Genomic DNA, 13449 nt, shown 5'->3' with positions numbered 1-13449 from the left:
TTTCGGTTTCCGCCAGCAAAAGTATGGCCCTTGAGATCCGCATTTGCTACCTAAAGATGGTGTCTATGACGCGTTGCGGCCCTAAAATTGGTTTTGGCTCATAGATGTTCCGTATAAAGCCCCAAGGGCGATAACGCCGTCGCCGCGCGCCGTACGCTGTATATGCGAGTGAACGCGTGCGAGGGGAGCCAACGACCGCGTCTCGCGCGCGAAAGAAAGAAATGCAGGGCGGAATTGCACCTTTTTCCGTTGCGCTCGAGGCATCGGCGAGGGAGCGAGGGGGGAGGGATAGCGGACAGCGTTGTGCTCTGGCATCGTACTGCGCGGCGGTGTAGTATCTTAAAGCGATGTGCGTGGGGGCAGGGTCTACGCAGTGTATGTGCGTCGGCGGCTAGTAGCTTTGTGCGTGCTGTGTGTTCTCGGCGCTCAGTTTGCGTTGAAGCGATAGACAACACCACGAAGGTCACTTCACTCGCTTCTGCAGCAGCGCTTAAATTCCTCACGCTTGCGTTTGACAGCGCAGTGTCCGCGCTCATCGAGCGTGATGTGTTCATGTTTGCCTGTGGGCGCTGACACCATGCTTGTGAATTAGTTAATAAGCGAATGTTTACAAGTTTATACGGACGATAAAACTACTATTCTTAAGCCCAGACCACACGTACGCTTGCAAACGCGCGCGAGCTCGCGTCCGCGCACCCACGCATGCACAGACGGTGCGACACGGCTCGTAAGCGTCGAAACGCGGCGCAATCTCGGTGATCAGCTCCTCTCAGTTATCGCGCGCCTGAACTGCCTCGCGTCGACGCGCCTGGCTACGCAGCGACGGCGCGGTACATTCAACTCTCAGTTAAGCAGATTTATACATGCAAGAAAGTGCTTTTTCTTCACCTTTTTTGCTGATCTAACAGCTCCAAAAATATAACAATTACGTTTACAGATATCGAAGCATTTTGAAGTGCTGTCAACAACGAAATACGAAGTGGCGTCTGCCAAGGGGTCAACGAGCGAGGCCAGTGAGCGCGCGCTGTCGAGCGTATTTGTCGATACATGGAAGAAGGAAAAAAACTAGGAGGGAGTGCCACGTGACAATCTTGAAGCCTAGTCATAAAAAATTTAGAGGAATGGGATGATGGGAAATAGGCCCTCACGTGATAGGCAAGCGGTAGATTTTACTCGGCTCGCCTCGGTGGCTTCGTTTTCGTCTGCTGCGGGGGTTTCGGAATATGCGCACATACTCGGCGTGGCAAACGCGCGCCGAGGTTAGTGAAGGAATTCGAGTGTGTGAAGCAGTTGAGTCTCGCCGCTTAATTAGCAGATAGGCGCCAAGGCTGTTGCGAACGAAGGCGTCGGTTGACCGGCATTGCGCCCAACAACCCGGGAGGACCACCTCAAGGACGACTGGTTGCGTTTCGGTGTGGTTTCAGGGAAACGAGGCAACCTTTCGCCCTGCAAACGTGTGAAGGCAACCAAGCCGCCCTTTCGATGACGATTCGTTGCGTTTGACGATGTCTTCTGGGAAACAATGATGCCTTTCGCCCCCGCAAAATGTGCACGCGATTAAGCGAGCGTACAGGGTCCGAAGCGACTGTTTCCCTAAGGGAAAAAAATTCGTCCCATCTTGTGCCCAAGGATGGACTGGCGAGCCGGAGACTCCAAACATATTTAGGGCCGTGCCGGCCCGTAGTTAAGGTAGCGCAGTCGACACTGTTGCTCGAGATCTGCTCAAAGTCTTCGGCCTCTTAGCAGACCGGCGAGAACTCCCATCACCAGTAGGCGCACCTGTGTGATGAAGTGTTTTGTGCCAGGATGCCCTAATCGAACAGAAAATCGGCGCGATGGCCTGTCCTTCCATAGGTAAGCACAATGAACGTTTCTTTTATTTATTAAAATGGAACTGCAATATTCGCGATCGTTAGTGACTGCGTGCTCGTGTGAATTATAACTGACGAAATAGTGGTGCAATACTATTCAAGTCATTTTTTTTTCCAACTTTGTCATAATTCCCACTAAGTGTTAAACATTTATTTCTCTTTAAAGTACTTTTATCAGCTAGCGTACACTCCTAAACAGGTATGATGTGAAACTATTTATTGTCGAAGAATTACATTTCCTGCTATAAAAATTATTATTGACTGAATTTTGTATGTATTTCTTGTGGCTGAAAACAATCAAAATTGCAATAAAACTAATTAATTGAAGAAACCATGAAAGATTAGTCTTCACATAACATACCAAGTTTTGCAATAGTCGCCAAGAACGATAATTTTGTAGAGAATATTCTGCTCGTAGTAACTCGGCTTGTGAGTGCAAAGTTCAAACATCATGTTGCAAAGTTCAATCACTCCCCATGTTGAGGCTAAATATCATTTTCTTTTTTTTTTTTTCAGAAGATATGATGTTGGTTGACATATTTTAAACACAAGGTAAATGACAGTTGAGATGAAATAACACAGTTTTACTTTAAATTACAGGAATGAACATCATTTTCATTCATTTATTAGTAGTACCCTGAAGGCCTGGAGGCATTACAGAGGGAGCATTACATTACATTATGTATGTGTTACAGCTATATCTTTGATATTTTTGTGTGAAACATGCACTGAAAAGTTACTACAGCTCCATTTTCCCCGAGATTCAATTAGCTGTATGTGTATTTTACAAGCACACTTAGATCAAAGATAGTTTTCTACACAAGGGGATGCGGTGTGTAGGAAAAGCATGCACAGATCATGCGAGGTCTTTTGCATGACTCTGCATAGGTTGTGTAAATGCATTCCACAGCAAATGTTATTGTTGGACCTTAAAATATCTGGTGGGTTATTCTTTAACTGCAGACGCTTGCAAAGGACGATGCCACAGCAATGAGTCAACCTTAAAGTGAAGCAGCTACATCCACGGGAACATAACAGCATCAAGTTGAGCCAGGAAGTTGATGCACAGCTGTATGCAGCCATAATGCATGTTTCCAGTTTGATCATACCTTTTTCATGACTGTGGTAGATGTCCCCCACCATTCCTGAAGTGAAATATGCTTTTCTTATATTCAGGCAGGACTCTCTCAAGCCACAATGGATATGGACATCTCTGAGGGCTTGTCTGATTGATGTGCTAGCAGAGGGTACTGCTACATCTGCTAGCACGTCCTTGACTGATTCAGACATCGCTGATGAGCCTTCCGAAATCCAACATGTCCTGGCATGTTTGATTGTCGTAATGATCACAGAGCTTGCTTAAGACATTTTCTCACATGTGTGCCTTGGTTCATTCATGTTCTGATCTGCTTTGCAAAAATCTGGTGTTTCCCTTAAATATATATATTGGATTTCACCTTTAAAGTAATTATTTAAGTTTCAAAAATGCATATGAGACTGTCATACAGCTTTTTGTAAGATGTTTTCGACAGATTTAAAAGATCTATTAGTAATGCTCAGAATGAAGAGAAAGATAGAACTGTTCAACCTATCATTGGCTACATTACAGCCCTTTTTTGACACAGGTGACAAGCATACTGCGTTCAAATTTCATTGTTAACACTGGCAAAAGCAAGTGCTAATGAATGAAAGCCATATATGCTACATCATAATCTCATTTTAGTCAATCTAGGATACGTACAAGATAAGGAAAATAAAAGAAACTGCAGCAATGCAGTGTTATGTAAGATGAAAAACCACTTTTTTTTCAGTAAAGTTGGAATAAGGAAAACACACTCCTCTGAATTATACTTCAGCCATGTCCTCTCATTACACACATAATTAACACCCTTGCTAGGCTCCAACATTTACAACAGTAATAAAATTTATAACATGCCAACTGTGCTGGTAAGCTTTATCAACATTTTTTGGGACAGTAGATAAAAAATACAGTATATAGCCACAGCCACTGATCTCCCTAACAATGTCCTGCTTGCTGGTCATTATTGTCCTTAAATTTTAAATGAAGCCAATGGTGTCGCTATTGGTCCCGGGTTTTAGCTTCAACTGTGCATCTGGTGTTTCATTTGCACGGTCAGCAATTTCAAGTTATGTTGCAGTAAGCAGTCCCTCCTCATTGCACTTGGTGTATTTTGTCCAGTCTCCCAGTCCAAGGCCCTCCAGGACGCTCAAGGGTGAAGCTTCTGCAGCACTGCCTACACACAACCCAGCGACACCTCGAACAGCAAGGCATACTATGGTGAGAATAATACTCGACCACTACAATTTTTACATACTTGTTTCCTTAGGTAACTGCAAGTGAAGTGGCATATATTTTCGTGGCAACTGTTTAATAGCTCAAGCATAATGAATGTCACTCAGTGAACTGCACTTGAACACTAACATTTATGATCATGGCAACCATCTAATTAAATACTGAAACATTCATATTCGTCCGCAGCGGTATGAGTTTTCTCAGGGTTTGCAGTAAACACCAATTATCGGCCAATAATCCTTTTTCAATTTTTCTTTTCCATTCAATTGACACAATAACTAGAAGACCAACAGGTTTTTCACAATTTTCTATGCTCTTTATGTTCGATCGGTCACAATGACCCGTGATATATGAGCTGAGTATATTTTGCCCACTCAAACTAAAAGGCTTCTGTAAAACATCTCTCATTGAACTATGCTACATTGGCCTCTTCTGTGTTAGTTGTTTTGTACTTCTACCTTTCCTGCCTGGGCCCAGATGGGCCTGCAGTATTTAGCAAGTAAATAAACAAACAAAATTAAGTGGCACTAGCAAGCTCGTGTGGATAGCAGTTTTATGCCCCCACAGTTTTTAAGTTCACAAAAGTGTAAACGGAAACCGTCGTGAGCAATGTAATGACCTAAAATTAAGCATTATATTCTTCATAGCTTGCACAAGGGTGTATGGCACAACAATTAATTTGTTCTGTGTACGTGCTTTGTGTCATGTTGGTCGCTCATGCACCTGTTACAGCGCGTGATATTTTGCAGCCACAGCCAGCAGAAGACGCACCTGAAAAGGCCTGAGGCATGAAGTATGGTGTTACACAATTACAAACTGCAACCAAGAAGATGAAGACTCTACGGCAATCCCATCAACAGCTTTTTCAAAAGGTTGCTCATCTCGAAAATGTCATAGAAGATTTATCTGACAATCGCATTCTAGGAAATGAAGATGTCGCCATATTTCAGAGTCTTGGTGGAGCAAAAAAAGACTTCGTCATGCGTCAACTGCCACATAAGTCTTGTGCCAGCAATGTCACCCGCTTACTCGCCAGAGCTCAGGCCATTTGCACTTACTTTGCATTTTTATTCCCCTAGAGCACACAGATATGTACGAGCTGTTTTCAGCACATGCCTCCCGCATCCAAAGACACTGTGTAAATGATATCAACCCATTGATAGGGCTGCTGACTTTTCAAAAGAGGCAATGACTGCATTGGCTATCAAGGTAAAGCACGGCTCTCCACATTATGCAATCTGGTTGTGGATGAGATGGCCATTCAGAGAAGTAGTGTGGGATGGGAAAAGCTTCCATGGATATGTTGACATGGGCATTGATGTCAATGATGACAGCTTTCCAGTTGCCAAAGATGCATTTGTTTTAATGCTTGTTGCAATCAATGGCAGATGGAAGCTGCCGATTGGCTACTTTCTAGTGCATGGCCTTGGTGGTGAGCACAGGCGCAATTTGGTGCTGCAAGCTGCTAGCTTCACTCACGAAAAAGGTGCACACATTGCGAGTTTGACCTGCAATGGCGCTGCAGCGAATTTGTCATTGCTGCACAGCCTTGGCTGCAAGATGGACCTGACTGAGCTGGATGCTTCTTTTCCACATCCAGTGACAAAAAAAGCTTTCCTTTGCCATGTTGGATCCCTGTCACATGTTGAAGCTACTGCGGCACACCCTGTTTGATAAAAAGGATATTGTGATACGAACAAACCTACATTTGGACTTAGACAAGCACATATTACCTGGAAAAACCAGCCCATGAAAGTCTCATTGTTGGCTCAAACGTTTAGTCAATCGGTAGCAGATGCTCTTAGCGACTGCAGAGCTCAAAAAAATTCAAAATTTTTAAATTCCTTGCAAACAGAACGCATTCGACATTTTAAATTCAAGACATCCAAGGCAAGAAGAATAGAAAGGACCGCTGTGTCCTGAAAATGTGGCTCCTGTCACTGCGTATGTCAAAGAACTTATGGCCTACTTTTGCTCGATTAGGGAGTCTGCAACTGGTAAACTAATGACAGGGACCAACCAAAAGACAGGCTTCATTCGCTTTGTGGTGTGCTTAGACAACCGTCTATACAACCACTTGGTTACAGAAAATGGCCTATTGGCATATCTTCCGTCTTCCAAGCTCAGTCAGGACCACCTTAAGTTAATTTTTGCTGCAATAAAATCATTTGGGGGCTGCAATGACAACCCAACAGCAAAGCAGTTTGCAGCAGCATTGAAGCGTCTGATAGTTCGTAATGAGGTCAAGGACATTGATGGCGGAAATTGCTTTCTATTTAAACACATCGAAATTCTCTTTGTACGCTCCTCGGAAAAAACCATACTCCATCGATGTAATTAACCTCACTGCCCATAAGAGAAGCCCTGCAGTCAGTGAACCACTCACAGAAGCAATTTTACAGGATCATGGTTACTCTGCTGACCCAGGCAGGGTGTCTGAGCTTGGGTGCCTGCGGCTCGCAGTACTGGAAGAATTGCTACAGAAGTTTTCTCGTGGGTGAATTATGTTCATGATGGCCCACACAATTAATTCCTTTATCCATCAACTTCAGCTGTCCCACCAGGTTTTATGTTAAGGTATTTGTTTTTTGAGTTACTTTGTAAAGTGCATATATTGTTCAAGAGCATTGTATGCAGATGTCAAACTTTTATAGAGGGAAAATGTGATACCTTATTGTAAATTCTGTAAGTACCTGTTTGTCTTCCTGAATGCTGTAGCTTGAATCACCTGCATGCAAATTATGCTTAAACAATTGTTCTGTTCAGCCCAAGCTAAACAGTGTGGACAATGACGGTAGGTTAGCTGGCCTACCTTCACTAGAGCAAACTGTGTGATGACATGGACATGCTGTGAATGCTCTTAATGGATTATGTGTGAGCTAGGTATACGCTTGAGGATGACAATGTTTTTTTAATGTTTATCCTGTATGTCTTTTACCTGACCTTTGTGGAAATTTGCCACTGCCACCTGGAATACCGTTGGTGTTACTATTTTTTAAATAATTTAATGTGCTCACTCTGTTCACTTGCTTTACAATAGCCTTTTATGATGCCAGATTCAATGTAACCACAAACATTTGGTGTATGCCACTCAATGAGTGTTTAAAATACCGTGAAATATTCATTCATTTGAGGTTCACAACGTAATAGAGCCGTCACGTCCCAATTTTGCGGTGTGTTGGCTCGGCTTCGACGGTGCTAACTTTTTTGTAGGTATGTGATACAACATAAGCTTTGTTGTACATTTTACTTGCAGCAAAATGCATTGTATTTTAATGTTGACATACTTACTTTGTGGGTCTGACCTCACATCAATTGTTTCAACTTTGACTTTGTGAACTACCACTCATTTTTTAATTTCTGCATATGTATTGCTTACTTTTCTGACAAGCACAATCACCGACGCCTTTCGATATTTGTGAGGACAGCGCAGATATAAATATTATACAATTACAGCCCTGTATTGAAGGCGTTGCATACAAGGCATTGTAAGCAAAACTGCAGCTACATTCAAGGACAGCTGATCCCATTGGCCAGTTTTATTAAAGGTATCAATACATACTACGTGTGATATAGTTTACTTTGTATAACATTACTATTATACAAATGCCCTGTGGCATACAAGTATGCTAATACTGATACCGAAGAGCAGTGGCACAATAAGTTTTCCTACTTGCTGTTTATAATTTTCTTTTGTGTATTATCTTTGCAATGTACTTCATTTAAATTATAAATGTGGCTTCCTTCTGTATTTGTGTGAAATCTTCTGGCTCCTATAGGTGCAATAAACACTGAATAAAGAATGAAACAATTACTGTTGTCATAAAAATGTGCTTTCCATAGTACAAGTACACCAGCAACACAAAGAATCCACAAGTGCAAATGAATGCTTCCATTTTTCCCTTGCCGCTATGTATTCAGTTTTCATGCCGTTTCACACTAGCAGAGGAAGAAGGGTCCCCTGGCAGTGTTTGATTCTAGGACATAATTATGCTGTGGGACTATACTCGCATTCGGAAACAGCTGAATAAACTCTAGATAATGCACAAATTCCGTCCATTTTCTTTATTATATAACGCAAATGGATCCCCGAGGCGCGTCTCAACAGCGTCGTCGCACCACACAATCTTGCAAAATAGTACACGTAAATCTGAATAAACGGCGATCACTTCGGCGTTTAGAATGCAGGCTAATGCTATTTATTTCTCTCAAAATGAAACACGCCCACCGCTAGTCTTTTTATTAAGCGAAAATGCGGCAAAAAAGTGTCCTTCAAAACATCTCGTTTTTTCCTAGGTGCAAGACCGCGTGACAAAAATTATTTCTCTCAAAATAAAACACGCACACCAGCCTTTTATTAAGCGAAAATGCCACAAGAAAAAGTGTCCCTCAAAACATCTCGTTTCTTTCTAGGTGCGTCCGAAAGCGTACGTGTGGTCTGGGCTTTACTTTGTATAGCTTCCTACTAATTTACTATCGCAATCGATACTTCGGCTGTCGGGCGAAACTACGACTTTTTTTCACACGTAAGAATTAAAGTGATATTGTGTGCAGTTCAACACTACTCCCATTTCTAAAGTTTTCCTGTTTCCCTGCTCTAGCGTTTCCAGGCTCTTACGGTGTTCCGTGAAAAACGGAACAGCGGGGTTCTACTGTATTTTATATTGTGTAATACATTAGAAACAATGAGAGAGCGCTGTTGACCTCCGTGAAGCAAGTGAGTTTAGTGCATTTCAGCAGGATATCTGCGGGTTTTTTTTTTTTTTTTTTTTTGTCGCATTGTGCTTGCTGCCTGCTTTAATTTCGCGGTACGAAATACAAAAATCAGCGAATAGACGGATGTTACCATGTGATCAGGAAGGCAAATCTTTTATGTATATTAAAAATAAAACTGGGCCCAAAACACTGCCTTGGTGCACTCCCAATGTAACAGGTTCTACATTGGAAGCTTCGTTATGAATATTGCCACGCGCCTTCAAAGGGGGCTAACGACGTTTATTTATAAGCAGCTGGGCTCTGGAGAAAATGGCGGCGAGAGCTAACCATCGAGCTGGGCGGTTAGCACGCGCACTTCTTTCTTCTTGCGCCTCTGCGCTTGCCCTATTCCCACTATTACAGGTGACAATATACATGAATTGTGAGCGGTATAGGTCGGCACACTCACTCATGAGTACACTGACTCACACTCGCACTCATTTCAAAGGGGTGAGTGCGAGTAAGTGTGAATGAAAGTGAGTGTGAGTGAGTGGGTGTGAGTGGAGGTGAGTGCGAATGAGTGCCAGTGAGTGCGAGTTGAGGTGAGTGTGAGTAGAAGTCAGTGCGAGTGAGCACCAGTGAATGTGAGTGCGAGTGAGCGCCAGTCAGTGTGAATGGAAGTGAGTGCGAGTGAGCGCCAGTGAGTGTGAATGGAAGTGAGTGCGAGTGAGCACCAGTGAGTGTGAATGGAAGTGAGTGCGAGTGAGCACCAGTGAAAGTGAGTGGAAGTGAGTGCGAGTGAGCACCAGTGAGTGCCAGTGAGTGAGTGGAACTGAGTGCGAGTGAGCGCCAGTGAGTGTCAGTGGAAATGAGTGTGAGTGAGTGCTGCGAGTGTGAATGGAGGTGAGCGTGAACGTGAGTGAGTGCGGGGCCTGGAAAAAATTATGGTGAGTGAGTATGACTGAGTATTCTTCCACACTGCCGACCTATGGTCACTGCAGATGTCTTCACAAAAAACAAAAACAAGGGAAGACGACCGAAGATAACTTTCAAATGCAATTGTTAGTGCGTACCTAACTGTTCTAAAGTGTATCCACTGACGTAATCAATGTCACCATATTGTATAGCCAGGACAATAAAAAGCTGCACTTTATCTTGATCCATTCATCTCCAGCACCACAGTACAAGCTATGAATAAGACAACAAAATAGCATGCGTGGTGCCCCGTGAATACTCCTCATACATAAGCTATTGTTCTGGCAGCTGACATCTCCCTCCAAGTATTGTCTAACATCATCTTTACCCTTAATGCTTTTTCGGAAAAAAATTTAGAGGAGCTGATGGTGTAGTTATGAAACATGGTTACAGTGCTAAGGAAGATGAAATACGGCACAGAACTTCCTCTCTGGCAGCACTAAAGCCTTTTCTTTCTTTTGTTGTCCCTGTGGCACACATCAGTCTTGAATGCCACTAGCACCATATCTTTTCACACACCTGTGCTACATCCAACGTGAAGGTATACAGGTGATCAGCCTGTTTTGTTGAGGCCTGCTGAACAGTATACAAACACAGTAGTGTCAGTTATAGTCTTCATGCACTTAAGAACAGACTACATGTACGCTTATGACCACGTGAAATATCGCATCTACACGTGTACGCAGGTCTTCAGACCATGCACAACAGCTTGTGCACGTGCAAATGTGTGACGCGGACATCTGTACCAGTCAGATATGGGCACTTGCGATAGCTGGTCGCCACACGTTTGCGACCCCGTCACACACAGAGACCAACCCGAGCATGTAGTTGTTCAAGCATCTCAACAGCGAGAGCGCTCATTGTGGCACCCAGCGGCAGCGGTGGCATGTACACAGCTACATCTCGGAGTGCATGCTGCATGCAATGTTAGCACGGCCGGGCTGGAGTAGACACACACATGCTCCAGTCCGGCCATGTTACGTGGTGTGGACCAGCTTTCTCATGCAGTAGCTTGACCGACAGATAGCAACCAAGTGCAAATAGCACATTTTGAAACAATATGAATACAGCTCATTGCGAAGCGAGGTCTGTTGACGCATCTAGCCAGGAGTGAGCGCATAATGACACACGTCCCTCGTAGATGCTAACCGCCATTCCTCGCTAGGCACGGCAAGGGCGTGGGAGCGAGCTATCGTGTGCCTGCGCGCGCTGGCAAGTGTACTGTGGTTTTGGCTTGTAGGTCCTTCACCTTGCCCCCTCTCATGTTATATGCAACATTGCTAGAAAGCACACACCTGGTTTAACGAAAGAGGGTCTTCATCAACCAGTGAATCCACCACGGAGGAGGAGTCCAATGGGTGTCTGGCACGATCTTCGAGTTCAGCAAACTTCTCGTGCACTTCCTCCCAGCCGTCATCTAGAGAGAAAGCATTTACTGTATCAAAGAAATGCAGTTGACTTCCATTAGTTCTGACTTCGGTTAATGCACTCGCACCCAGCTGGTGCCAGTGCATTTGTATGGGCCCAAACTTTCATTATTTCGACCATAAAATTGGCTTTAACCAGATAATTGAACTCAAACAGTAAGCAAGCACGCACGTGACCACTATGGTGACCCAAATAGCAGCCTCTTTAGTGGTAATTTCCGTCTAGCAGAGCTTATGGTACAGTGAATGCATTGAACACAAGCCCACTCTCATTGAAAACACCTATTTTCGGCCTGCTTTAGGAAGATTTTCAAGCAATAACCGCAACTCACAATGTCTGACCCAGTCAAAAATGACTCCATCCAATAAGCTTTTCCAATAGGAATCAACTGGGATCAATAAGAACCAATTGAAATGAAATGAACCGAACTGGAACCGATTAGAAAATCCCTAGTTCCAACTGGTTACGATTGAGTCAAAGTGAAACCAATTGAGTCCGATTGGACTTGCCAATTGGAATCCACTAGGCCCAATTGGGAAATCCTTACCTCCAATTGGTTACGATTGAGTCAGGGATGGAACCAATGGAGACCAATTGGACTTGCCAATTTTAACCCTGCTAGGCCCACCTTACATTCCCAACTGAGTCTAATTGGACTACCAATAGGAATAAATTAGCGAGAACGTAACCAACTGGGAAATCATACTTTCAGTTTATGAAGCCATTCAAGGAAACTGGAATGAGTTATAGCTATATATGCATGCTGTACTATGGCTACAGCAAACCTGTTTCCGACAGCTGGAATCCTATTTAGGTTTGCTTTGTGGGGTATATAGTGTATTGGTATTCCCCATTGGTGCAATTGGTCATTCCAACCAATTGGTTTCAAACCAATTGGCACCCATTGGTTACAATTGGTCACTCCAACAAAACCAATTGGTCACGTTCCAGTCGGTTCAATTGATCCAGTTATGTACTAATTTATGATAGGAAATTTTCCAATTGGAGTCAAGTGTTTTTTTTAACAGGTAATTACAATATTTACCCAATTTAAATGCCAGCCGTTTTTATTTTCACTACAATTGGGCCGAGAATTGCCTGCACATTGCAATTGGATACGAAACCAAAACCATCTTTGCGGTGTTCGTATGCTTTATTTCGTATGTTTAGGAAACCGTATGTTTAGGAAACCGGCCAACACATTGCAACACATATTACTCCCTTGCCCATTTTTCATACTAAAAAATCGAGTGCGCATTGCATTTGTGGTTTGTTTATGGAGCTTTATTGCCATTTTTACATTGGTTTTCTACTTTCGACACATAGAAAGCGGGCGCGCATTTGATTTGGGGGCTCGTCAATATCAGCAAATACTGCCAAATGAATCACCTGTATGTTAAGGTGTTTTTTTCTGCGTATTGTTTAATGCTACCACCAGGATTATTCAAACATTATCAGTCCTGTCAGGGTCGAATTAAGGGAAGTGAACTGTACTAGCAACATACACTCGTTAGGCATTTTTTCACAGGTAAATGAGTGCCTTTCAATTCTTGAATACAACATTACAAGCTGAATTCCTTCATTTTCAGGGTTCTTTAGATTTTGCAATTCAGGCGGTGAAATTCAGGTGTGATTTTTGAAGTCGAAAACCGGGGATAAATCAGGCGTTTTGCTGTCTGGCACAAGAACTAGGGGTAAATCAGGCATTTTGATGTCCAGCAGCCCAAGGTTCGGGATTTCCTGGTAAGTTTTACAGACAATTAATTCAAGCAATGGTCTCCTTTTAGACACAAACTTTTTAAACAAGCGTAAACACTCACAAGAACATGTAATGGCAAAGAGAGCTGCTCACAAATTATGTGACGAACTCACCTGTGTAAGTATTAGTTGTCAGGCATTATAACGTTTAAACAAAACCACATAAACTAAAAAAAAATTTTTTTAGACGACCCCTTTTTTACACTGTTCGCCGCAAATTTTTGACACAGAAATAAAGCACAATGTAGTTCACAAGGGCATGCTTTGCAGCAGGTGTGATGCATTTTTTTTTTATTTTATTTTAGAAGCCCTTGTAAGTGCACTGCGAGCATTTCTATGTCGCTCTTAGGGCTATGTCGGGCCTTTCGTCCTTGTCTGTAGTCATCCCGCCTTACTGGTACTGAATAC

General features: G+C 43.2%; 1 protein-coding gene across 4 annotated transcripts in view; it reads right to left on the bottom strand.

Annotated features, from left to right (window-relative positions):
• LOC119464431 (protein PAT1 homolog 1-like) overlaps positions 1–13449 on the bottom strand; it is a 224640-nt gene that overhangs the window by 185529 nt on the left and 25662 nt on the right. For all 4 annotated transcript variants that reach the window (XM_049656362.1, XM_049656363.1, XM_049656364.1 and 1 more), the window contains exon 3: positions 11151–11272. In XM_049656362.1, the coding sequence (XP_049512319.1) occupies positions 11151–11272 (122 nt within the window). The remainder of the gene's footprint in view (positions 1–11150; positions 11273–13449) is intronic.

The sequence above is a fragment of the Dermacentor silvarum genome, chromosome 9 (genome assembly GCF_013339745.2).
Source record: "Dermacentor silvarum isolate Dsil-2018 chromosome 9, BIME_Dsil_1.4, whole genome shotgun sequence".
Lineage (NCBI taxonomy): Eukaryota > Metazoa > Arthropoda > Arachnida > Ixodida > Ixodidae > Dermacentor > Dermacentor silvarum.
The sequence above is the reverse complement of the archived record's forward strand: the minus strand, read 5'-3'. Positions and strand labels throughout refer to the sequence as shown.